Below are 26,750 nucleotides of genomic sequence, written 5' to 3' on the forward strand. Positions count from 1 at the left end.
TGTGCCTATGTTTACATTTCTATTCTATAATCATTTTTGCACACTGTAATCATGTAAATAATTCAAATATATTTTTAATATGGTAAAAGTATACATTCTATAGAATCCATTCCATAGTTAAGCCTCTGTTTTTCTTCTAGGATGCCAGGAGAATACCATCAATCTCTTCTCCTGTATCATTGGTGAGTGTAGATCAAATCTATTTTTAGTTCAGAAGTTACATTTCTGCAATGGTGTTATGTACAGATGTTTACTGGACACATGCACAGTAAAAGGAGCGGCAAACCAATTGATTGAGGTGTTGCTTGATCAAATGCTGTATTGCGGTTTCCAGCGAAAAAGTAGATCGACCACTTTTCTGTGCTGTTCTATCCTCTGTATGATGTATTTTTAAATAGTAATGTTTAATAGCAGATTCTTTGATAAAAATAAAGAAATTGCATCCCAATTTGTAGGGGTATTCAATGCTGTGGGTGAGTGGTGACAGCGAGCAGATCTTCCTGCTCGCTGTCACCACTCACCCTGTCAGTATTCAACGCAGCTCCCTCATACGCCAATTTCCCCTCGCTCCATTTTTTGAGCGAGGGGTATTGGCATATGCGGCTCCTGAACCAGCGAGACTCGCGGCTAAATACAGCGAGTTTCCTGCATTAGCCGCGGGTCTCGCTGGTTTGGGGAATTCTCGCCGTCCTGTGATGGCGAGGATTTCCCCGGAAAGTTGAATAGAGCGAGCGGCCGGTGTGGGGGTTAAACAGCGAGGATCGCTGGTTTTCTGCAATCCTCGCTGTTTAACCCCCTCGCTGGCCGCAGCATTGAATACACTCCATAGATGTACATTGCATACTTAATAATATAACGGAGTAAAGCCCTACATGTTTTGACACTCATACTTCATAAAGACCCCCCTTTTATGACATCTGAGGGACCAAATGCATAAGGTTTCCTTAACCCTTTGAGTGCCAACAGCTCTTTGAGATGTGCAAAATATCTGCTAAAAACACCAGCGTCGCTCACATTTGCTATAAATAATTTTGTTATGTAAATTTGTATATAAATTCAAATAAAAAATGTGGTTTAAAAGATTATATTTCCTATATAAGGTAAACATTACAGGTCATTATTCTGAATAAAAAATTTTCTTGGCAATTTTCACACCTATTTTGACAAATTTACCTGGCACTCAAAGGGTTAATGATCTACTATGCAAATATAAGCCATACCTTTTTTATATTGTCCTATTTTCTACCACTTTAAATCTATTGTATAGATCATGGGTCTTCAAACTGTGGCCCTCCAGATGTTGTGAAACTACATGTTTCAGCATGCATTGCCACATTTTTTCCTATAAGCATGCCAAAACTGCCATGGCATGCTGTGACATGTAGTTCCACAAGATCTGGAGGGCCACAGTTTGAAGACCCATGGTATAGATCTTTTAAAAAAAAAAAAAAAAAAAAATTATATATATAATTTTTTTTTTGTGATTATTAAAAATGGTACTTTATAAAAAAACAAAACTTATTTATCTGACTATTTTTTTATAAAGAAATTTGGTTGTGTTTTTTTTTTTTGCACAATTTAATGTGTTTGAGACCCCATTGGTCGCGAATACCACTATCCACTCATTTTGTACATTATTTTTCAGTGACTGACTATATATCAGACTTTGCTGTATTTGTATTTAAAGAACAGTCTGAGCAGTGCTGACATTTTTTTTTGGTGCATTTTTTTTTTTTAATGTCAGCGATGCTGGTACTCAAAGGGTTAATAAATATCCTTAATTCCCACACACACTAGTCGATGTGGACCGCGACCGAAATAGTTAACAATTTCAGCCGCGAGAAGCCGATTGTGTCCAAACTGATAGATATTGACCTCTGGGGCCCGCTAAACAAGCATGTCACTAGCCTATTATGACAAATTGACCTGCATGTTCAGTAGATATCCCTCAGGTTAAGGATTTTGAGTGTACACACTAGATGATATTGTGAAAGATATCCGTTCAGAAAGCCCTTTCTGAACAATACTTTTTCAGTTTTATCTTGTAGTGTGTATTGGTTTACTGTTGTGAGATTCTGTGATATCAAATTGTGAAGACTCATTTAAAAAAAAATATGTAAACCCCACAAATGTTTATGGATCCGTTTTATTTCTCTACAGGCATCAGAAAGAAGTTTCCTCAGCATAGACCATCCATCTAAAAGAAAAAAGGTAAGATTGCCTGTGGCTATTTTAAGGTCTGTGAATCAGGCACGTTTAATACAAAGTTTTACTTTAATTATATGACTTTAATATAATTAATACAATGTTTGGTAAGTTTCCACTAGACAACCTACACAATAGGTGGGGAGATTGTGGTCTGCAGGATTGGGAGAGTTCAGGTGAATGCAGTTTAGTTAGTTTACTGCACTGAACTCCACCCAAAATGATTTTAGGGCATTAAGGTGTTTTTTTTTTTTTATGAAGCATTTACACATGACCATATTAATTTTATGTGCTTGTTAGCAGGTCATTGGTGTCTCCAGTGCCTGCCCGACTTTGACCATTCCCATTTAGATGTCTGGTAGGTAGTTAGGTCGACAGCATCTAGATGGTCTTGCACAGGGTTGACATGGGGAAAAGGGTGACTAGCAAAAAGTCAACGTGAAAAAGGTTTCTCCTAAAATAGTTAGGTTTTTGGGATGCCGATTTTTAACAAATGGACCCTAAACTATTGTACAGCATCCCCAGGTATGGCTGAATTTGCTCACCATGCTTCAGACGAGGTGCTTGGCTAGCACTGTGCTCAGCACAAGTTACAGTTCCCAATCAAAGCCATGTCGATGGAAAGGTATGAAAATATAATAATGCAAGCAGGAGCTTGGATATAAGCTGTTAGTTCATACAAGCATTAAGCGCATAGCCACATGTAAAGCCCAACTGCTCTCGTGGTTCTTCGGGGGAAGAGGCCTCCTTTGGTGACTGCTCAATACACCCGATGAATAGGGACTTATTGGGTAGCTTGTCGTAATGCCTTGGTGGAGCAGCTCTGTAAGATGGTTATGTGGTTTTCTGTCCAAACTTTTGTCAAGTTTTATTCACACTTTTGCCTGGTAATCTGTGTGCAGTTTAGGAGTATACTTGGACCTTAGTTTGTGCAGATTTTTCCCTCTTCTCACTCCTGCCTTATGCTGGCCACACATCAGACCAACTTTCCTCCAACCATCCAACTAGTTGCTTGGATGGAATAAAAATATGGTACTGGATGGGAACAAATGTAATGTTTATTTAAGAAATTTGCTCCCAAAATCTGGAAAAGCACAAAAACTGCCCCTCAGACATGGTACTGTATTTGAACCTGTTTGATTTAAGCAATTTGAATGTTTTTGTCCATTTTCCTGGGTTTGTGGGCACATTTCTGATTGTGCTTTGATCCCATCCAGTGCCAGATTTCTACTCAATCCAAGCAACTAGTTGGAGGAAAGTAGGCTTGTTAACTAACCTGGCCTTTGGCTGAGGGTGTGGATTAGGTCCCTGGGCTGCTGGAAATACAAATGAAACTGTCTGGTGCCTTTTCCATACTACACTACCTATACGCAATGCTCTGCCTGTGTCCCCCTGTGGATCTCAAAGAAACCGATGGAACAGGCAGGAACACAAATGCAGTTTTATGTACTCTGAATTCTTTGGTAGCAAGGTTTGCTACTTATGGCCTTCTAGTGGCAGGGTTAGTTATCTATTTTCTTTATAACCCAGCAAAATCGCTATTCATTAAATCTTTCTCCTGTTAAAATCAACCAGCAATTTGGAAACGTTCATTATTGATTCATTAGAAGATCTTTTCCTACAGTAGAGAGCAGTTGTGCTCTCAAACACATGTGGATATGGTCTTAATGCTTGTATGCATGAACGGCTTATATCCAGCTCCTGCTTGCAGCTGTCATTGTGAAAGGAGACAGATCATCTATTCATAGACTTCTCTCAAAACATCAGAAGCTACTTGGCTTTTAAATTGTTGACAACTTTTACCATAGTTTTAAAGGATCTGCAGTGTACTTGATAGATTCTAAAGCTGAATCTTTAAGGTATACTTTTATCCATTTCTGTTTGTTCTTTAGCTGGTATAACATTATCCATGTGGCTTCTCACTAGATTGGTTGCATGCTTATTTAAGTCATAGGGAAAGGGACTAAATATGTAGCCAACATGTGTAAGTACATATGTAGCAATCCTTATGGAACCTTATTACTTTACAAAGATATATTTTCTGTATTTTTACATGTCAGGTGGATTCAACGATCCCTCCAGTACAGAGGCTTGTGACGCCAAAATGCATTTCTGTTTCCACAAATATGTCCTCGTACATCAAGCCTTCACTAACAAATGCAAACACTCGCAAATCTCAAAGCAGTGTCAAGCACAAAGTGAGTATTCTTATATACAGTCTAGTCAGAACCCCACTCCCTAAGAAACAAAATAACTCAACTGCTTGAATTAATCTTTAACTGAGTCATGTTACACAAATTAGGACATTTCTTCATCTCAATAGCTAAAAATAAAAAACCCACCTTGACTTCACCTTTTGTAAAGTTTTATATTGATTTAGTAAGTCAAGAAAATGCTTGGGGAATGTAGTATGTAATAAACGATACAAGGTTTACTGTAAGCCAGACTTATTTGGCTTCTGGTCCATAAGCTGCGATTGGCTTCATGGCTCTCTGCTGCCGGGCCCCCTCTTTGTGCAAGCCCAGTACTCCTCTGCCTCCTGGCAGTCCCTCTGGTGGTGGCCTTGATGATGGACTCCAATTTGTATAATGTCATAGAATTCCTTTTAATAACTAAAGTTTGGGTCATAAAATTATACAATTTTACATAATTTAACTGAGTAATAGCCATCTGTACAACACCAATATCTTCTGTTCATATCACAATTAGGTGTTGATCATGCCTTTGTCAACCCCTGATTTTCATCGTTTTGGTGCCGGTTGAGCTTCAGATGAATTCCTTGCAGTTCTTACTAATATTGTAGTACCTCTTACAATCCCTGTTCATGCTGTGCTTACCCTGTAGTGGGGAAAAAGTTTGGCAGATATTGTACCCATTCAAAAAATAAATTTTTTATTTGTAGGAGCCGAGAAAGAATGATGTGCCTGATGCACCAGCACCGCGACAGGTGGAGAGGTTGGTATTCTGTTACAAATTCTTCAGTCTTATGGCCATTTTTAGTGATGGTAAAAAAAAATGTTGATCTTTATATTTTTTTTGTACTTCAAATGGAAAAACTATTGTTACAATAAATGTACAGTGCCTGCACTGTGTTTGTGAAGCTTGCCTGCTTCACTGCCTGCGGCCTACAAATGCTCCGGTACACACATCCTGCAGATATCTGTAGTTTATTCCATTGCCTGCATCTACTTAAAAACCAAAGGAGAAAGGAGAGGTCACTTTCTAAAATGTCAGTCGCTCAGTATGGTAGCCCTAATGCTCAGCAGTCCTGTTTCTTTAGCTTGAAACTAAGGTACTTGTTTCTTAGTACGGCCACAATCGCGGGCATCGTGTACCTTAAAGTTAAGGTACACAATGGACCCGATTTTCCTTTGAAATCAGGTCCATTTTGCCGACAAAGGCAAAATCGCGGGCATCGCGTCTGTCGCGGCCATTAACATTGCCCCCGACGCGATGGCCGCGATTTTGCCATAGGCTTCAATGTTAAAATATTTTTTAACACTAAAATCGGGAGCATCGCGTCGGTCTTGTGCCATTATAATGGCACAAGATGAGATGGACTTGATTAAGTCCATCTCACATAGGAAACAATGTGAAATGGGCCAATATGGCCCCGTCGTCACCCCACGATTGACGCAAACCCGAAGTGTGGCGAGCGCAGCGAGCCCGCGAGGGGCGGCGGTGCGCGTCCTCCGACCTTTTCATTCCCCTACTATCCACGTCAGCGTGGAGTTGAGAATATAAAGTGTGGCGAGCCACCGAGCCCGAAGCGTGGGGAGCGCAGCGAGCCCGGCGAGGGGACGCGTATACCTGTGAAGTAATACGCGTCCCCTCGCGGGGCTCGCCACACTTTATATTCTCAACTCCACACCGACGTGGATAGTAGGGGAATGAAAAGGTCGGAGGACGCGCATCGCCGCCCCTCGCGGGCTCGTTGCGCTCGCCATGCTTCGGGTTGGCGTCAACCGTTGGGTGGCGTTGAGGGTGTCAAATTGGGGGTGTAGGGAATATTTTACATTGAATCAAATGTAAAATCGGGTCCTAGGGACCCTATTCACATTTGATTCAATTAAAAAATCGCGTTGGTCGCATGCGATGCGACCGACGCGATTTTTCCGACACGACCACCCCGATGGAAATCGGTGTGCCCGTGCTAGGAAACAAGTACCGAAACTAATAAGTGATCAGTATGCTCTACAGATTCTGCTATTAAGTAACATATATAATGGCAACCAAAATCATCCACCCTTCATTAAAGTTATAAATGTTTACCACATCATGGTGATTTTTGCCTGGTTTTTTTTTTTTCCTGTTAATGAGTGCGCAGAAGCAGAAAGTGTTTAGACACATTGGGGCAGATGTATTAATCTGCCTATAACGTTTTACACATAACTAGTCCTGCTTCTCCAGCATAACACGGAGAAGCGGGCAAACGTTATAGGCAGATGTATTAACCCCTCCAAAGCCGATAAGGAGAGCCGTTATCCCCAGCGTAACCGGCTCTCCTTATCGGCTCCCTCGCCGCCCCGCACATGGACACTCGCCGTGTCCCTCACCCCCGGCCGGCTTTCCGGGCATGCGCGAGATCTCGCTAAAACCGCGAGATCTCCAGCGCAGCCCAAGCCAGACGCAGGGCTAGCGTTGTCCCCACAGTGGGGGATAGGACAACGCTAGCCCTGAGTTGGCGAAGCGGCCGGGGCGAATTAACGCCTTGAAGGCTGTTAATACATCGCCCCGGCCGCTAATCCCTGGGGGGGATTGCAGGGGACAGCCCCGCCGAGCATAACTCAGCGGGCTGTCACTAGCGCACGTTAGGTGCGCTAGTAATACGTTAGGATAAACTTTATCCCCCCCAGTTAACCAGCGTTAAGTGCATTTTTGCACTTAAAGCTGGTTCATACATCTGCCCCTATATGCCCTACAGTATGTGGAAACCTGATCATTGTACTAAACATCTTTCCAATACAGAGGCCATTTTATATGTAGTGTGTGCCCACTTTGTTGCTAGAAAGGCATCATTCTTGTGGGAAGAATTTCCACAAGTTGGTGTAATTTTCTGTTTAACCCAGGCATGTCCAAACTATGGCCCTCCAGCTGTTGTGAAACTACCAGTCCCATCATGCCTTGCACAGTTTTGTTATTAGGGAATGTTAAACCTATGGCAAGGCATGCTGGGATGTGTAGTTTCACAATAGCTGGAGGGCCACAGTTTGGACATGCCTGGTTTAACCACAAGAGCATTAGTGATGAATATTGCCCAACATGGCTAATGGCCGATGTTCCAATTTATCCCAATAGGTGTTCAATGGAGTTGAGGTATGCTCTTTTCAGACCGGTCAAGTTCTTTTATATTAAACCTACAAATTAGTTTTGATGGCCTTGCTTAGTGCAAATCAGCTTTGTTCTGCTAAAATGATAAAGGACTTCATTAAAAACGTTGCCACAAACATGCCATTCTCTAAAATATCATTGTGTGCTTTACAGTAGAAGGGTTAACCTGAATTCTAAATGTGACAGTATTTACTGGTCACTGCTCCTCAGATGTCTGTCTGACGTTTGGTTGCTGCGACTCTTTAAATGCCAGCTTTTGCAAGAAGAACAGTAAAGTCCAGTCCAATTGGGGCATCAATGAGAGACCGTAGCAGGGCATCCATTGCAACCCTTTTCGTTACGGGGTTGATCAACTGGGTAGCTCGCTTTCAAAACATCGTTTTCCTATGGAGCAATTAGATGTTTTAGCTGCTGCGTGCTTACAAATAACCAGGTATGATAGATCCGCCTGGCTATTCAGTTTGGTGCTTTAGCCCAGCGGTTCTCAAAATGTGGGTCCTGACCTTCTCAGTATGGGGTGGCGACCATGTTGCTGACCATCAGGCTGATGACTTTTCTAAGCTCAGTCAGTGATTCAAGGAGTCTGAAATAACACAGTTCAATAGATTTTTCAGACTCCTCCCATCATTTTGTGCCTCCACAATGCTGCCATGTATGTGCTGTCTGCTGACTACATATGTGATGTGATGACCTTCTGCAGTAACTTGCTGGGTTCCTGTAATTATTTTTATTGTCTGATGGGGTCCCAGAGCAAAATAGTTTGAGGACCCCTGCTTTTGTCTACTGTACTTCTTCTAATAGCAATGTTTTGTCAAAAGCATCGGAATGGCCCAGATGAAAGGTGTACATTGGTATTGTGAGCATGGAAGAGGGCATAGTCTAGTCCCTGCTTTTAAAACCCAATATTGCCAGGCTTAGCTGGCTTTAATGTTGTTGCTGTTTAAATCCATAATCATTAATACTGTGATTTTTCTGCCAATGGCACAGAAACCATTTCAAGGTTTACAATATGAACGTCACTTGGTGTACAATGATATTTCACTTGAACTGTTTGTTTCTGCATTGTGGTTTAAGGCTGCTCTTTGAAAGTGCAAGTCTCCTCTTCAGGAGCCCATACACGCTCCGATTCCCGGCAGTGCGATGTGTGCTTTGAGGTGTGCGCTCCCGCAGCACCTCATCGCACAGTACAAAAAGTATGTGCTGCACATACTTTTTTTGTACTTGCTTTTCATCACATCACATTGCATGCACAAGGCATGCAATGCGATGTGATGGATGCTATTTTTCATCACATCACATTGCATGCACAAGGCATGCAATGCGATGTGATGGATGCTATTGTAGCACAGGACGCACGCCGGGATCGGAGTGTGTATGGGTCTCCTTAGGTTTTCTTTCAGCGTACACTGGGGCAGGATGCTCGTTGCTTAGGCTGTCCTTTAAAGGGGTGAATCGCCTTTGAGACGGTTGCCTGGAGAATTTCATTGATTTTCTGGAATTAGCTTGAGCCGCGATTGCCCATTCCTAAAATTTTTGGTGCATTCTGTCATGTTGCTGGGGAGAAAATGGTGCATGGCCTACATCACAAAACTTACCAGGAAAGACTAAAATATCTTATGTATAGTTTAGAGCAGAGAAGGGAAAGGGGGGACATGATGGAAACTTTCAAATATTTCAAGGGTTTTTAACAAGGTACAGGTGGGAGACATTCTTCACAGGAAGAGGAGCAGCAGAACACGAGGACAAGCACTGACACTAGAGGGAGGAAGATTCAGGGGAAATTTGAGGAAAAATTACTTCACAGAAAGGGTAGTAGATAAGTGGAATAGCCTCCCATTAGAGGTGGTAGAGGCGAATACAGTAGAGCAATTTAAACATGCTTGGGATAGGCATATTGATATCCTTACAAATAAATAAAGATCAAATATGGTTTGAGGTAACAGGTTTAAAAAAGTGGGAGACTAGATGGGCCAAGTGGTTCTTATCTTCCGTCAAATTCTATGTTCTATGAGACTAGTTGCTTGGCATGGTGGCTCTGTTGATCAGTTCTTCGAGGTCACCTGGTTTAATACTTTTGGATTTAAAGAGGCCAGCCTTGGAAGTAAGGTACAATGGACCATGACTTCTGAGCATACCCTCCATTGAAAACTCCCATGGACTCTCCACAGAGTTTTCTAAAATGGACCACTATTGGCTGCATTTGGTTAACATTTTTATGATCCTTCATTGGGAAACACTGAGTATCCTGCCTTTACACTGTCTGGAATACAATATTTCTGGATAACCAAAAAAATGAACAGGGTCAAAACTCCAAGAGTTAGAGGAAGAGGTTTTTTTGGGGGGATGGTTAGTTCAAAGCACTCAGACTGTATGCACTGCACTCTATACCAGCTGTAGCCAACTCCAGTCCTTGAGAGCTACCATCAGTTAACGTTTTGCAGGTCTCCTCACAGAATCACAAGTGAAGTATTTAGCTCCACCTGTGGATCTTTTAAAATGTGTCAGTAATGAGTGCACCTGTGAGGTGAGCTGGAAAATGTGAACTGTTGGTAGCTCCTGCGGACTGGAGTTAGCTACCCCTTCTCTATACCCCACATGGCATTTCCAGTGTCTCATAATGAACTATGAAAAAAGTATTTACTGCAAGTACTAAAATGCCATTAACACCAAATAAAAGCACATCTGCAGAAGCAATTCTCACCGCAGAAAGCACATAAACTAAAGCATGTTTCCTAATTATATAAATTAGGATTCTAGCATATAGCTTGATCCTAAATGACCGGTGGTGAGGTTTAGTCGCATTTAAGCGACGCAAGGTATGTAAGTCAATAGATAAAAATTTGTCCTATATATAAATTGCATTGAAATTGCGTACAAATAGATTGATGAAGAATGTATATAGTGCTTTAATAACATGTTTCTATGCTTGTATAAGGTATTCACATTATCACTTTTTTTAAATCCATCCGACAGCCCTTCCTACCCCAGATTCAGCACGCCAGCATCCAATGGTTTATCTATAGGAAGCAGTGGGGGTAAAATGATGAGGGAGAGAGGATATCATTATACAACAAAACAATCTTATGAGGTAAGTAGATACTGTCTTTGCTTTTTCATAAATGACTCAAAACTGTAACTATTGCAGTAATTCCCTTTATTATGGTCTGTAATCCTTCTACCGGTGCCTTACATTTTAGGAGGTAGAGATTCCCAACTTGCCTGAAATACCTTTACCATTAAGTATGACTGCACTTCCCAAAATTTCCCTGTGTACTACACCTGCATCAACGCTTCCTCCCATCACTGCTAGTCCAGTTTTGCGCACAGTAAGTTTTGTTTCTTATATTAACTTTAGCTTAACAATTGGGGTTCTCATTAGTCCTTAAATATGACAGGCGGATTGTGTTTATAGCCGTTAAATCAATTTCAACAGGAGGGGGGGTGTTGTGGTGAACCCCCCCTATAGTGAACATCACTATACCACCAATGTAATATGTTTGGGAATGGAGTGGGGGACCCCTATACCACCAAAGAGGCTAATTAGCTGTGTGCCCCAGTATTAGTATGAATTTAATTATCTCTCTGTCTCTCTCTCTGTCTCTCTCTCTGTCTCTCTCTCTGTCTCTGTCTCTGTCTCTCTCTCTGTCTCTCTCTCTGTCTCTCTCTCTGTCTCTCTCTCTGTCTGTCTCTGTCTGTCTGTCTGTCTCTCTCTCTCTCTCTCTCTCTCTCTCTCTCTCTCTCTCTCTCTCTCTCTCTCTCTCTCTCTCTCTCTCTCTCTCTCTCTCTCTCTCTCTCTCTCTCTCTCTCTCTCCACACATTACAGCTAAAACAGTGTATATTGCCGATTTAAAATGGGTTTAAAACGTTTCTAGCTGTAATGTGAAAGTGTCATACCTGTTTCAGCTATCTCCCTTGTGATCTCACCAGGCACAGGCAGGAAGTAAAGAGCAGAGGAGACTTTTTAACCCAATGCATACTGTGCAGTGTTGTGATCATTTGATCAACAGTCCTTAGGTCGACAGGTCTCAAGGTCGACATGGGGTTTTTCAATTTTTTGTTACCCGAATGTCAACACAGTCGACATGGCCAATGTTTTAAGTTGACCGCATCCCTTCAAATGGCTCGCTGCGCTCGCCATGCTTTGGGCACAGTGTTTTTTTATTCTCCCACCATGCCCTGGTGGATGGTAGGGCATGAAATACAGCCTGTCTGCACGTCAGCTCAAAAAACAGTGGAAAACCCCATGTCGACCTAACGCATGTGTCAACCTAGACAGCTGTCAACCTAGACTCATGACGACCTTCTGCCGTGTTGGCCTAGACACATGTCGACTTAATGACCGTCGACCATCTTATGGTCGACCCATCGACTGTATCCTCTGTGCAGAGGAGACTTTATTTTTACTTTATTTATTTTTACCCACCCCCTCCTTTTTATGCTGTAAAAACGTCATATGTGAGCCTGTGTCCCCGAAATGTCCATTTAAAATTACGTCCACTGTTTTCTATGGGTGAAATGGGTTGACTGTGAATGGTACAAAAACGGTATTGAAATGGTAATATACCAGTTACAACTTGCAATGTGAAAGGGGTTTAACTGGCTTTTGAAGACCCGTTTTAAGAAACGTTTATCAACACAGGCAGTGGCGCTCCCAGGATTTTTTTTTAAGTGCTTTTATGTTCAAAACCAACATTTCGAGGTTCTAAGACCTCGTTTTCAAGGTGATTTTTCACCTTTGAACAAGGTCTTAGAACCTCGAAATGTTGGTTTTGAACATAAAAGCACTTAAAGAAAATCCTGGTAGTGCCGCTGCCTGTGTCTGCGTTGATGGTATAACATTGAAATCTCCCGTGCTGAATCTCTGACACACATCTCCCTGTATGTGGCTCATTATCTAAAAGAGAGAAATCTCTTGTGCTGAATCTCCCCTTATGTATCTCTGGCACACATCTCTGCGTATGTAGGGCCCTTATGTCTCCGGTAGCACATCCCATTATTAGTAGCTAGGGTGTGCAGTCCAGGCCCCCTCTTCCTGAAGACATGTGGATGTCTGTTACATTCAGTGTGTTAGTTGCCGTCCGCGACTGCTGTGCAAAATTGAATACTGACCCTAGTATCTGTTATTAGTGGCTAAACCTAATCAGAATCTAGTTGTCACAGCCCTTCTGAACAAACTTGTTCATTTAGAAGAATCAAGTATATGGGAAAGTTTTTAGCTATTGAAATTAACTTCTCTACTTGTTTCATGTGTCATTCTTAGCATTTCTGCAATGAACGGTTTTGTACAGTGTACCATTTTAGCTGGACAATAAATACTATAGTCTGACCTAACATAGTTTGGGGCAATATATCATTTCTATTTCAGATGTTTTTTTACTTTTACAATTGAGCTTGTGGCACGATTTGTAACAATATCTTACATCAAAAGGTAATTTCAACCTGTTAAGATTTATTGGAAAGAATCCAGTTAAATGTTTGTTGTAACTGTGTTTTCTACAGACACCGGATATCAACTTCACAAAAAAGCCGGAGTTCACTTTCTCTTCTCCCATTGTGATATCCACTGAATCCAATGCACAATCTCCGGAGTCATCTGTGAGTAGAATTCTATATTAGTAGCCTGGACGGCTACTTTTTTTTTTTCTTTGTCAAAAAGGGAGTATGTAGACTAAAATACAGATTCGGTATTCACTTTAGGTTTGTTGTGTTATAACCTAAAGGGTAATGGCCAAAGCTACAGGAATGGGAAATCTGTGATCTAGGACAAATTAGAATATTGTAAATAAAAAACAACCCTACGCCTGCTAATGCATGTATGTATGTGGCACAAAATCAATAAATTCTTCATCTGTGGTAGTCCTGAGCAATAGTCTGGGCTAAAGGTGTACATTTTTGCCGATACAAGGGGTATGGTCATAGGGTCAACATGCATCAAGGTCGACACACCTGAAGGTTGATGTGGGATTAGGTCAACTTGGGCTACGGACAGTCAAAAGGACGACATGGAGTTTTTCACATTTTTATCCCGAATGTTGACATGGACACTAAAGAAGTGCCCCACGTCAGGTCGCTGCTCTCGCCATGTTTCGGGTACGCTATTTTGTTCTCCCACCAAGCCCTAGTGGATGGTAGGGAATGAAATACCGCCTGTTGGCACAAGTCTACTCAAAGAAACGTGCAAAACCCCATGTTGACCCTGGTGCTTTGCGACCCAATGCATGTCGACCTTCCCCTTGTTGACCTAGTGACTATATACTGATACAAGCATGACAGATTCTAGTCACAATGTGACTGTATATTGAAGCAGTGAGAAATGTTCTTTCTGGTTGTGTCCTCATATTTATCCCTTTTTATGCCATGTGGCTGGTCGGATTTGAAAACGTCCTCATCTTGCTACTTTTTTTTTTTTTTTGTTAATTTCCCTCTCATACAGAAGGGTTTATTGGAAGTGCTTAGACAGGGGAATAGATGGGTGTTAGCAAATCTTTAAAATGCCAGCTTCCACTAAGTGAGAGCTCCTCCCCCTCTATTCCCCATCAGCCCTCCAGTTTTTATAATTTCGCCAAGGGAGCAGCCACTTAGTTTTTTATTTTAATTATATCACACCCTACAAGGAGTTCCCTTCTCCACTGTTTTAGAAGTGGAGTCCGAGTCTTTGGCAACCAGCACAGCAGGGAAGGGCCTGTCAGCACCTATTTATGAAGTTGCTGCCTGAGGTGTCATCAAACAAGTGCTATTCACTATGTGGTTCGGTACTGCCCATAGCTAGCCCCCTCCCTCAGCTCCCGCTTATTCCCGTGGACAGCCTCCTTTGCCCAGATTTGGAAGACCCTTCCAGATAGGAAGATGATTCTTCTACACACTATGGGGATAAACTTTTAAATGAATTGGTTCATCAGATATTACAGCTTGAGAGCCACGGTACCTGAGTGGACTTTCACTTCATTACTCAAAAGAAAAAAGGCCCATGTGATATTTTATTTTTATTTTTTTACCCCATTTTCCAATTTCAATTCAAATTTAAAGAGCCTGATTTGAAGCTATTGTTCCAGGATGTTTTCCTGGAATCCAAACTGGTTTGGTGGGTAAGTGGTGTTATATTCTTGATCTTCAGACACGCATGCCTCACAGATTCTTTGTGACCCTCTGCCTTAGGACCCAGCCAGAAAGCATGCTTCTCTTTTCAGGGTATGGGTCATAGTGGCAGTCCTGGCACAGCAATGGTATCTCTGGTTCTACGCCACACTATTCTTGGTGGACAAGCCAGATGGCTTGTTGCGCCTAATTCTCAATTTAAATTTGATATAAATAAAAATGAAGCAGCGTTGTTTACTGACAAATGACAATATTTAATAGCAATATAGACAATGCTAAAAACAATAATATAAATGACACATTAAAAGAACCATATGGTATAAAATAATGTTCGAATGGACCCAATTATATAGTCACCGATTTCAAGGGTATTGAGACCTGCTCTGATCCTGGGGAAAAGGTGTGAGGAAGTCCTTATTGGCCACTTGGTGGTATCCTGAAGCTGTTATGATGGACTACATCCGATGGCATAGGTGGAATTAGCCTAATCGGGAGTCCCACTGCTGCGAGTGGTCAGGTATCCAACGTTGTTTGTGGCATGAGACTTCCAAAGGTGTGGGTGTCCGATTAGAGAAAATAAGCAGGTGGGGCAGTCATTTGGTGTAAAAGGATAAGTCCTTGAAGCAATTGGGGTCCAGACAAGAATTGCACCAACGCGTTTCGCAGTGCTGCTGAATGCTTTGTCAAGGTGTCTGTTTGAGTCTATGGGTGCCATTTTTATACCCAACTTCCCATAGGTTCATTTGCATAACACATTAATTCATTAACAGATAATTATAAAAAACATGGAATAAACTTACTCAGAGACAGTGGTATCATATCATTATATATATCATACATTTATAATATAATTCAACTTTAGTATAAATGAGAAAAAAGAGGTTTATAGAAAATACGAATCAATTACTTCCGGGTCATTTCCCTATCCTATGTTAACCAATCACTTCCGGGTCACGGCTCCGGTTATCATATCTGTTATAGTTGGTATTTTATCGGGTCTCTATTGTTTACCCTAAGATGGAGTAGGATAGATGTAGCCAGTACTATAAGTGGTATCCTTACCGATTACTGGTACGCTGTATGTTAACTTCGTACATCATATTAAGACAGGCCAGGAAATGGCTGCTTCATTTTTATTTAAATATATTTTTCCTTGTCTGGGAGCTGACTACTCCCTAAAGCAGCTGCTTTTTTGATTAAACAACTCCTGGTAAGCGCTCTATACTAGTCTTGGTTAGTTCTCTTTCAATTTAAATTTGAACCTGCACCTTCGCTTCCTCAAATTTAATATGTAGTCAATCAGCTCAGCCATCCTGGCCATGGAAGCAGACTCATTTTTAGCTTATATCTATATAAAGGATGCATACCTACATACTCCCCATTTGGAAAGGACACCACCACCTTCAATGCTTTGTGGTGGTCCCTTATCACTACAAGTTCCAAGCTCTTCTTTTTGGTCTCTCCACACCTGAGTGTTCATAATTATTTATTGGAAAATTAGTCTGCATCACCCCTTACCTGGATGACTTACTACTCAAGGCTCTGCTCCGATCTGATATAGAACTGATCAAGTTTCTACCATCGCAATGGAAGGTGCTATTAGTGCTTCACCAGTTAGACATCACAGTTCAGAGTCTCCCTTCCTCAGGGCAAAGTGACGGACCTTAGGGTTCAGGTTCGAAACTCTGCTTCTCCGCCTGTCGACTCAGTGGCGTCCAACCTTACACTGGTGGCTTCACACACCGAATCTGATCAAGGGCCTTCAGTTTTCCATCTGGATTTGTAATGTGGTAACCATTGAATGCCAGCTTCACAGGTTGTGGTGCTGTTATGTCCTTACCATCTTAAAGGCTCGTGGTCCAAGGTAGAATGCTACTAATCAACATTCTTCAACTTTGTGCCATTCACAATGCATTGAACCAGATTCAGGGACACCCTGCCAGCATACAGTCTGACAAAGTGACGGCCATCATTTATATAAACAAGCCAGGTGGGACTCACATTTGTAGAGCCATGAGAGGATTAGCCCACGTTCTCCAGTGGATGGAGATCTTTTTTTTCCTACGATATCCGAGGTCTTCATTGCCAGGGGTGGACAGTTGATGATAATCAGACTTCACAGTCCATCCCGGGTAATGGGAGCTCAACCAGGAAGTCTTTGTCTCTGGTCTTCAGATAGGGTCGGCCTGATATTGACTTAATGGCATCTCAACAAAAAGCTTCTATGGACGTCTTGATTGACCCGTGGCAGTTTCATCTATGGTGCAAGTTTCCACCGCTGGCCATGATCCCAACATTGCTTCAGGGAATACGGGGGGAAGCTCTTTCAGTCATTCTAATAGCCCCATATTGACCTCCGCTTTGACTAGTTCTCCTCCTTTTGTCATTTGTGCCACAACAGCATTTTGTTGGCTAGTACCAAATAATTGTATGAATGGTGTTTGGATTATTGTATTAAATCATGCTGAATATTATACTGAATATAATGTGGTTGGTTTTGTTTGATGGCTCTACCATGTCTAGATAGTCAAAAAGACGATGTGAAAAAGGTAGACACATGAAAAGGATAATGTGAGTTTCGCAATTATAAAAAAAAAAAAAAAAAGGGACTTTTTCATGCTTTACCATCCACATAGACTACAATTAAGACCCAAGCATAGCGAGCCATACAAGGGTATGTGTATAACTGGGGGTCCGTGTCGACATAGACACACACGAAAAAAAAAAATATGTTGACCTTTGGACCAGGCATTCCCAACCACGGTCCTCAAGGCACACCAACAGTGCAGGTTTTCTAGATATCCAGGCTTGAGCACAGGTGACTTGGTTTAATCAGACTCCCTCAGATACGAATTAAGTCACCTGGGCTGAAGCCTGGATATCACTAAAACCTGTACTGTTGGTGTGCCTTGATTACCGTGGTTGGGAATGCCTGGTCTAAACATTTTTATAATCCACACCCAATATAACTGTTGGCTCTCATGACGTTTTAATCTTTCTTTACTATATATTACACGGTTTATAAGGCGTCACAAGTGGTTCACAGCACCATACGTATGGCACACAATAGAACAATACAGAGTACACAGAACTAACCCGAACAGTAACTGAGAACCCATCACAGGTAATCATTAGCACAATTTTCAGTACACAATACAGCTGATATGTAGGGAAGCCAAGAGTTATCTGCATACTACCAGGGGCAGGCTTTTATTGGTAGAGATGGCATGATTAAGATTGAAAAGAGAAACAGGTATAGATGGTAGCGGAGTAGGAAAGCGCTGTAACTAGTGTCAGAAGTGGGCTCTGTTTCGGTGAGATTTAAATCTAGAGGGATTCACTTTCATTCATATCAAAAGCTTGATGTGAGTGCCCTGCTCTTAAGATAGTGTAGAGCAAGCATGTCCCAAACTATGCCCCTCCAGTTGTTGAAAAACTACAAGTCCCATCATGCCTTGCCACAGTTTTGCTATTATGGAATGCTAAAACTATGACAAGGAATGCTGGGATGTGGTTTCACAACAGCTGGAGGGTCATGGTTTGCACATGTCTGGTGTAGAGTATTTAGATGATAAAATCTGTTTAACTGTCTGTTTTTATCTGTATTATGAAGCATTTCATACAGTGCACTTCAGTATTTTCGGCATCTAAATTTTTATCAGCAATAATGGAAATCTGTCTTTTAGTGATTTGTTTTAAATGCATGTTTTGTATATTTTTTCCCTTCACAGGTTGGTTTCACATTTAGTGCACCAGCTATGAAAGGAACATCTTTTGCATCCCAAAATAAGACTTCCGCTATGAGCAGTCCTGGTAAGTAGCATTAAGTAATATTTTAATTATTTTTGTTATTGCTGTTTTTAACGGTACCTGATATCTATGTGATTTTATAAAACCACCTGCTCTTTGCCCCAGGAGATTACCTCTGGTGTCCAGCACGTCAATAAAGTACTGTAGATTGTGTGTATCTCTATCACATGTTCCCTATAAACAGGCAGCACATAAGAATGACCTAGGTTGGAAGCATAGCTCAGTTTAGTTTGACGTACATCTGTACGTAGCTTAAGGCAATATTGCGCACATTTGTTTTAACAGCTATTTGGACATTACGGATGTCAGTGGACTTTTTCTATTAGTTTTAGGTTTTTGATTATCTATTTGGACCAGCTTTTTTGTCCTAAGTTTGACTTTCACTGTTCGGTATTAAATGCTTATCTTTTTTTTTTTTTCATAAGCTAAAGCCCCAGTTGGGGTTAACAATAATACTGAGGAGGAACATAGTGGATTCTGTAAACCTGCAAAGACATTAAAAGAAGGAAGTGTGCTCGACATTTTGAGAAGTCCAGGTGAGCGTATGCTAAAAGAAAAATGCAGCTGGTACTGTGAAAGTTAGTAAAAAAAACCCCTCAAAATTCTGAAATATTAATACAGGTTTAATATTAAATGTTCTTTTGTCACAATCAAAATTTTACCTTCAGTAGGCAGTGTATTTATTAGTTATTTATAAATATCACGGGATATTCAATTTTTTTTTTTTTAATGCACCATTCACTCGCTCATTTAAGTTTGGTTTAGCCGCACCTAACAACTAAACCTAGCCAAACCAATGGTAGCACAGCGAAAAAGTTCCCTTTGAGATTTTAAAAGGCATTTTTTTGTTGTTGTTGCAATCAATACTAATGCTGTGCAAAAAGAGGAAGATACTGTAAAATGCCTGTCACACACTGCAGATATCAGGGACATACACTGTGATCTCTCAGTGCATTGGCTGTGATATCTGCACTCTGCCTCTTGTGTATTCTGAATTTATCATTCTCTTTGCTACAGTTTGTTACATAAATATTGAGCCCTTATAAGCATAAGTCATTTTACTTGCTTTCAGTAGGGTTAGGGGCTGCTACTTTTGATATTTGCTAATTATTGTGCGTTTGTGTAGACTTTATCCCTAAAGGTGCCCATACACTGTGCGTTTTGCGGGTGCGAAGCACTCTGCCTTGCACATCCCATCGCATAGTTCAGAGTATGTGCTGCACATACTTTTTTTTGACCTAGGCCCCGATAGCATCGCAAGCAAATTACATGCTATTTGCATGCAATGTGGAAAAAAACGCATGCAATGATCGCACCGTGTATGGGCACCTTAAGTGTATATTTTTATTCGTCCGAACTTTTATATATTCCAGTGTGTTTATATATTTAAACTTAAGAATACAAGAATATAATTGGATGTTGTCATAAAGGGATGAAACAATATATTTTTATTTATTTTACTTTAGGCTTTTCTAGGAGTTCCAAACAGACTAATTCAACTACTACTTCTACTAAAAGCACATCCCCTATTGCAAAGCCTGCAGCAACCCTTGGAGAGAGCAGCAAACAGGCTCTGGGAATTTGGTATTGCACATGCTGCATGGTGGAGAACAAGGCCTCTGATAGCAAATGTGCAGCTTGCCGCACTGCTAAAGATCTGCCTACCATGGTCACAAAGCAGTCTACTACTACAGCACCAAGCACACCTACAAAAAACACATCTCCTGTGACTAGCATGCAAGGATTTGGAAACATGTTTAAAGTTGCCGCAGGAACATGGGAGTGCGATACTTGTTTAGTACAGAACAAACCTGACTCAACAAAATGTGTTGCTTGTGAAGTTTCGAGACCTGGGACTGGCAATAAAGCTGCATTGCTTGTGGTTCCCACTACAAAGTCTGATAAACCTGTGGTTCCCACTAGCATCCAAACAACCTCTCCAAGCCTTAAGTTTGAAGAACTTGCCAGAAAACCAATAGGATCTTGGGAGTGTGCGGTGTGCATGGTGCAGAATAAAGCCGAGGATAGCAATTGTGTGGCTTGCACCTCTCCAAAACCTGGTAAGTGACCACCTTTCATAAATACAGTTCTGAATATAATGCAGTTGAAGTCTGAAACCTCATATGAGCGAGCGTTTGACCTATACACAGGCTCTGAGTTTGCTAGATTAGGACTGTGACAGATGGTGGAGTTGTGACTGGTTTGGAGCACTCGCCTTACTGGTTGCAGTGGGTATGCTATTACACAATGCAGCTAACACTATTTGTTAGAGTAGGTAATAGCTGGCATTGAAATGGTTTATAAAATTACGACCTTTTTTTATCTTAAATTATCACCAGGTGTCATGACTTTGTTTTGTTTTTGTTCTATTCAAAGTACTTACCCGTAAATGATTTCCTAATTTCCATCTACTATCATGTAGTGCATGCTTTACCTGTGACCAAGAATATCCAAGTTGCCGCTGGAGTTCTCTAATGGAATTCAGTAAAACAGCTTTGTTCTCCACACAGACACTGGCAATTCTCAACATTATTACTATAATACCAGAAGGAATGCAGAATCATGGAGGATAGCTAAGTATTGAGAAAGTATGGGCAGGCAATTAATACAGGCCAGTCAAACAAGTCTTTCCCTGTCAGAACTTCACTGCAGCCCTCTGACAGGATGAGAAGAGGTATGGCAAGCAGTTCTTTATTGGCAGTGAAGTAGATATTAAATTACAATTCTGCAATATGTAAACACACAACACTTTGTAGTCCATTGGGGTGATTCTGAGATGGAAGTAAAGCAAATAAGGGAGCAACTTTACCTTGACAAAACCATGTCTTAAATAAATGACTAACTCATCTACTGCAGTAATTTCCAGATTTCTCTTTATTACGAGGTTTAGAGCTCACCACAATGCTCTAAGTATGCTTGAACTAAATGTAAAGCAATGATATATGTTGGCTCTTTTTTAGGAATGTCTGCTCCTATGAAGACTACATCCCTTTCGGCCTCTCTATCAGCCACTCAAGGACAACTTGGCCTGTTAGATAAATTCAAGCCGCCTGCTGGGAGCTGGGACTGTGATATTTGCTTGGTACAGAATAAAGCAGAAGCTGTAAAATGTGTGGCCTGCTTGACTGTCAAACCGGGCACCAAAGCTGAGCAAACAGGCAAGTGTTGTCCCTTAATGTTCTCCTTGTTTTTTTTTTTCTTTGTTTAAGGAGTACCTAGGCGGGTTGGTCAGTATTTACCATAGTAGACACAGACTTTGCATGCTTGACCCAGCCTCGTCACTGGCAAATTCTCACTTGCCATCAACAATAACATTTGTGTATTACACTTTCTAGATTTGAATGTTCAGTCTAGAGTAACTTTGGAAATGTGACCTACTATTTTTCCCATGAAGCTTTACGTGCACTTTTTCCCTATAATGCATGTTAAAAGGTATCTATTGCAGAACTGTTTTTGCTGAATGAATGTAATTGTATTTATTGTTTTTTCTGTTAATAGGATTTGGATTACAGTCGGTTTCTACTGACCCTACGCTTCCAACTATTACATTTGGATTGCCACCCTCAAACGATTCTGGACAACTTAAATCTGGTCCATCTACAGGCTCTTCAAATATAAATGCAGGAGGATTTTCTTTCCCTAAATTTTCTGGAGAAATCAAATTTGGTATAGATTCTTCATCGAAGTTGTCAGATGAGAAGAAAGACACCGGTTTGACTTTTGGTTCACAGACTACTGCAAACAATCCAGTTTCAACCACGTTTAAGTTTGGCTTTAACTCTCCTTCAGCCGAGAAGGAAAGCACTGTTAAACCACTGACAAGTGATTACACCTTTGGAACCGTGTCCAGTACAGCCCCAAAGGCTGACGGCTCTGGAAGTACTAATTTGCTAGCTCAGTTAGCCAAAGAGAAATCCAACCTGACCGCTTCTTTTGGTTTGAAGGAGCCAGGAGACAAGAAAAATGAAACTCCAGTTGTAAGCGGTTTCACATTTGGTAAAGTGGAACAAACAGAGGCAGCCACAACCTTTGCTTTTGGAAAAAATGATGATAAGACAGACTCTACCATCACTGGAGCTACCGTTTTTGGAAGTAAAAATGAAGGAGAGCAAACAAAGAAGTTTGTATTTGGCAAACCTGATGCATCTGCCTCATTTTCTTTTGGTGTGCCTAATGCTGCAGACAAGAAGGAAACCGAACAGGCGACAAAACCAGCATTTACGTTTGGCCTTCCTTCCAAAGCAGCAGGTAACCTATAACTTCTGTTGACTTGAATAAAGAAAAACGTACATTTCTGCTCGGTGTCTCTTTGCTGGTGTTGACCTAGTATTTATATATTGCCATGATGACTGTTGTCTGTACATGGATCTAGTGTATTTATTATTATTTATTGCCATTAAGTATTGTTACTTATATAGCGCACACATATTCCGCAGCGCTTTACAGAGAATATTTGAACATTCACATCAGTCCCTGCCCCAGTGGAGCTTACAATCTATATTCCCTACCACATGTACATGCACACAGACATTCTAGGGTTATTTTTGTTGGGAGCCAGTTAACCTACCAGTATATTTTTGGAGTGTGGGAGGAAACGGGAGTGGTACTCTTTACCTAGAAGGGCGCCCATCGTGGTGATCGCGGGCAGTACATTAACGGCCGCGACGCGATGCCCGCGACGCGATGCCCGCGATCACCGCGATTTCCCATAGGGTTCAATGTTAAATTTTGTGCTGACCGCGATTTTACATTCAATGCTTCAATATCCGCGATTTGGCCATAGGAATCAATGTTAAATGGGCTACAGAGCCCAAAGAGGCACAATTAACCCTTAAATGTCCCCCCAAATTTGTAACGGCACCCCACGATTCACGCCAACCCGAAGCGTGGCGAGCGCAGCGGTACGCGTCCTCCGACCTTTTCATACCCTACTATCCACGTCGGCGTGGAGTTGAGAATAGAATAGTGTGGCGAGTGCAGCGAGCCACCGAGCCCGAAGCGTGGCGAGCGCAGCGAGCCCCGCGAGGGGACGCGGATACCTTCACAGTTATACGCGTCCCCTCGCGGGCTTCACAGGTGTCCGTGGCCACGCGGACACCTGTGAAGGTATCCGCGTCCCCTCGCTGCGCTCGCCACGCTTCGGGCTCGGTGGCTCGCTGCGCTCGCCACACTATTCTATTCTCAACTCCACGCCGACGTGGATAGTAGGGCATGAAAAGGTCGGAGGACGCGTACCGCCGCCGCTCGCCACGCTTCGGGTTGGCGTGGATCGTGGGGTGGCGTTAAAAATTTGGGGGGACATTTAAGGGTTAATTGTGCCTATTTGGGCTCTGTAGCCCATTTAACATTGATTCCTATGGTGAAATCGCAGGCATTGAGGCATTTTACATGAAAATCGCGGTCAATCAGCCTTTTTAACATTGTTCCCTATGGGAAAATCGCGGTCATCGCGGGCAGCAGATTTTTATGTACCCGCGATGACCACGATTTTTTACCCCCGACGCCCGCGATTCCAATCGCTGGCGCCCTTCTAGGTAAAGAGTACCACGGGAGTACCCGGAAACCCATTTACCATTACCACAGAAACAAATAGGCTACTGTAAATGATTGGTGCAAGTCTGCTTTCAGTTAAATAGTGTTTGCAGTGTGATGTGTTAGGTGCTGAATTGTTCTGCAGATACAGGTCAATATGTATGTTGTCTAACAATGTGACTGGATAGTGATAAATGTGTCTTATATGTTTGCAATTGTCCGCATGATATTCCCTGAGAGACGCAGCTTTGTGTATACTAACATAGGCGGATTTAGGAGTCTGGCTGCCCCTAGGCACTACGTTGTTAGCCCAGTGAGAATTGGAACCCCGCTCTGCCCTTTGCCTTTAGATTCCATGCATTGCCCAGTTCCCGCAGTGCTTCTCCCTGTATCATGAATAAATAAGCATATCTCACCGTGTGTACCCGCAATAACATTCTATTACATTTTGACTATATACACAAAATAATTGATAAACTGTGTACACACAGTGTGATTCAGGTTAAGGTCCTAATTTAGAGATAAAAGAAAACCCGATGGCTTATGTGCAACTCAGATGGTGGGATGCCAGCACACAGACTACGGTTAATGGGGATTTTTTTTAAATTAAATAAGATTTATTTTTTGTGTGTGCTACAATCCTATTAATACAGGGTCATACACTTCTGGAATTTTACGTGGTGAAAAGAAAGGGGCTCTAATTGAATAGCCCCATATGTTACGCCTGAGGCTACTACTCTTTTCACACCCAGTAAATTATTGTTTCTAATTGAATTCCCTGCTATGAGTTATGAATTCTCCCTTTGATCCAATGAAGCATTATTTATTTTAAATACCAGAACGGCAGGATGTAATGCAGCAAAGTTCGGTGGCTGTAAGCAATGCATGCTAGACTTTGATGGGGGGGTTTTTAAAGGGACAATCACATACAAGGCTGTCTTTTTTTTTTTTTTTTAAGTGATTGCGCCTTTAAGAAAGTCAGTTTGGCTAGCAGCACAACAACTCGACCGGCATTTCATTCCGACCATTAAAGTAGTAGACATGGTGAATGGTAGAACTTTGTCTAAAGTGTCCAATCAGTAATTCCTGTTAAAGACTATTTCAGGCAGTTGAATAGATTGTACCATTTTACCGTCATCTGGTGAAAAGTACATAGTATTGCATTTCTTACATCTCGTGTGTAGATGTAAGAAATGCAATACCATGTACAGCTCCCCCTCCACGGGTCCCTCCTTTTGGATGCTGTCTAGATTCAGGAACTTGCCAGGGGTGCCGCCTCTTCTGCTGCCTGTGAAACTAGAGACTGGGATTGGCCAGCTGCAACAATCTTTTACTGGGATACTAGGCTTACTTCCAAGCCCACGGCATGACAGGCTCCCCCCTGCACCTGAATTTGAATGCCCAGCAATCCTTTTCTTTCACATATGTAGTGCCAGTTACACATCCTGTCCCATGTAGTGCCAGTTACACATCCTGTCCCATGTAGTGCCAGTTACACATCCTGTCCCATGTAGTGCCAGTTACACATCCTGTCCCATGTAGTGCCAGTTACACATCCTGTCCCATGTAGTGCCAGTTACACATCCTGTCCCATGTAGTGCCAGTTACACATCCTGTCCCATGTAGTGCCAGTTACACATCCTGTCCCATGTAGTGCCAGTTACACATCCTGTCCCATGTAGTGCCAGTTACACATCCTGTCCCATGTAGTGCCAGTTACACATCCTGTCCCATGTAGTGCCAGTTACACATCCTGTCCCATGTAGTGCCAGTTACACATCCTGTCCCATGTAGTGCCAGTTACACATCCTGTCCCATGTAGTGCCAGTTACACATCCTGTCCCATGTAGTGCCAGTTACACATCCTGTCCCATGTAGTGCCAGTTACACATCCTGTCCCATGTAGTGCCAGTTACACATCCTGTCCCATGTAGTGCCAGTTACACATCCTGTCCCATGTAGTGCCAGTTACACATCCTGTCCCATGTAGTGCCAGTTACACATCCTGTCCCATGTAGTGCCAGTTACACATCCTGTCCCCAGTTTTTGTTGGTACTTATGCATTATCACGGCGCCCAATAAGCAATAGCTTAGTGCCCTATTCAGCGTAGTTAGATCGCATGAAAAACTAGTTCATTTTCACTGCACCTCTGGCCTCGGATCGCATCGCGCGCGATTTAGCACACCCCCACTATCCACATCACCCTGAAGCATGGCGAGGGGATGCGGAGCACGTCCTCCTGTCCTTTTCATACCCCCACTATCCACGTCGGCGTGGAGTTGATTTTATAAAGTGTGCCGAGCGCAGTGGGGGGTATGAAAAAAGGTCAGGAGGACATGCTGTGCGGGGCTCGCCACACTTCGGGGTGACGTGGATAGAGGTGTGCTAAATCGCATCGCATGCGATCCTTGGCCAGGGGTGCCATGAAATTTAACAAGTCTCTACGCCGGCGTACATGGTAAAATTGGGTTCCGTGATAATACACAAGTACGGTTTTTGTTTTCCTTTCTATATTTCTCAGCAAGAAACGTTTGGCCTTGGGGTGCCGTGAAAACCTTTTGAAGCTCTAGAGCGCTGTGATTAAAAAAAGTGTACACGTATATTGGGGCAGATGTATTAAGGCTTCAAAAGAGATAAACAAGAGGGTGATAAACGTCCAGCCAATCAGCTCCTGCAATGTTAGACTGAAAAATGGCAGTTCGGAGCTGATTGGATTAACCTTTATTACTCCTTATCACCCTCCCGTTCTTTTTTTTGTTTTAATAGTGTAAAGTTC

At 42.1% G+C, this 26,750-nt stretch overlaps 1 protein-coding gene across 1 annotated transcript in view; it reads left to right on the plus strand.

The window, feature by feature from the left end:
- NUP153 (nucleoporin 153) overlaps positions 1-26,750 on the plus strand; it is a 94,991-nt gene that overhangs the window by 56,833 nt on the left and 11,408 nt on the right. The window contains exons 7-18 of the mRNA XM_083187871.1: positions 141-182; positions 2,161-2,211; positions 4,266-4,403; positions 5,108-5,160; positions 10,510-10,624; positions 10,734-10,862; positions 13,036-13,131; positions 18,363-18,444; positions 18,867-18,977; positions 19,908-20,501; positions 21,402-21,599; positions 21,940-22,689. Coding sequence (XP_083043997.1) covers positions 141-182; positions 2,161-2,211; positions 4,266-4,403; positions 5,108-5,160; positions 10,510-10,624; positions 10,734-10,862; positions 13,036-13,131; positions 18,363-18,444; positions 18,867-18,977; positions 19,908-20,501; positions 21,402-21,599; positions 21,940-22,689 — 2,359 coding nt within the window. The remainder of the gene's footprint in view (positions 1-140; positions 183-2,160; positions 2,212-4,265; positions 4,404-5,107; positions 5,161-10,509; positions 10,625-10,733; positions 10,863-13,035; positions 13,132-18,362; positions 18,445-18,866; positions 18,978-19,907; positions 20,502-21,401; positions 21,600-21,939; positions 22,690-26,750) is intronic.

This window comes from Crinia signifera, chromosome 5 (genome assembly GCF_055691185.1).
Source record: "Crinia signifera chromosome 5, ASM5569118v1, whole genome shotgun sequence".
NCBI classification, from domain to species: domain Eukaryota; kingdom Metazoa; phylum Chordata; class Amphibia; order Anura; family Myobatrachidae; genus Crinia; species Crinia signifera.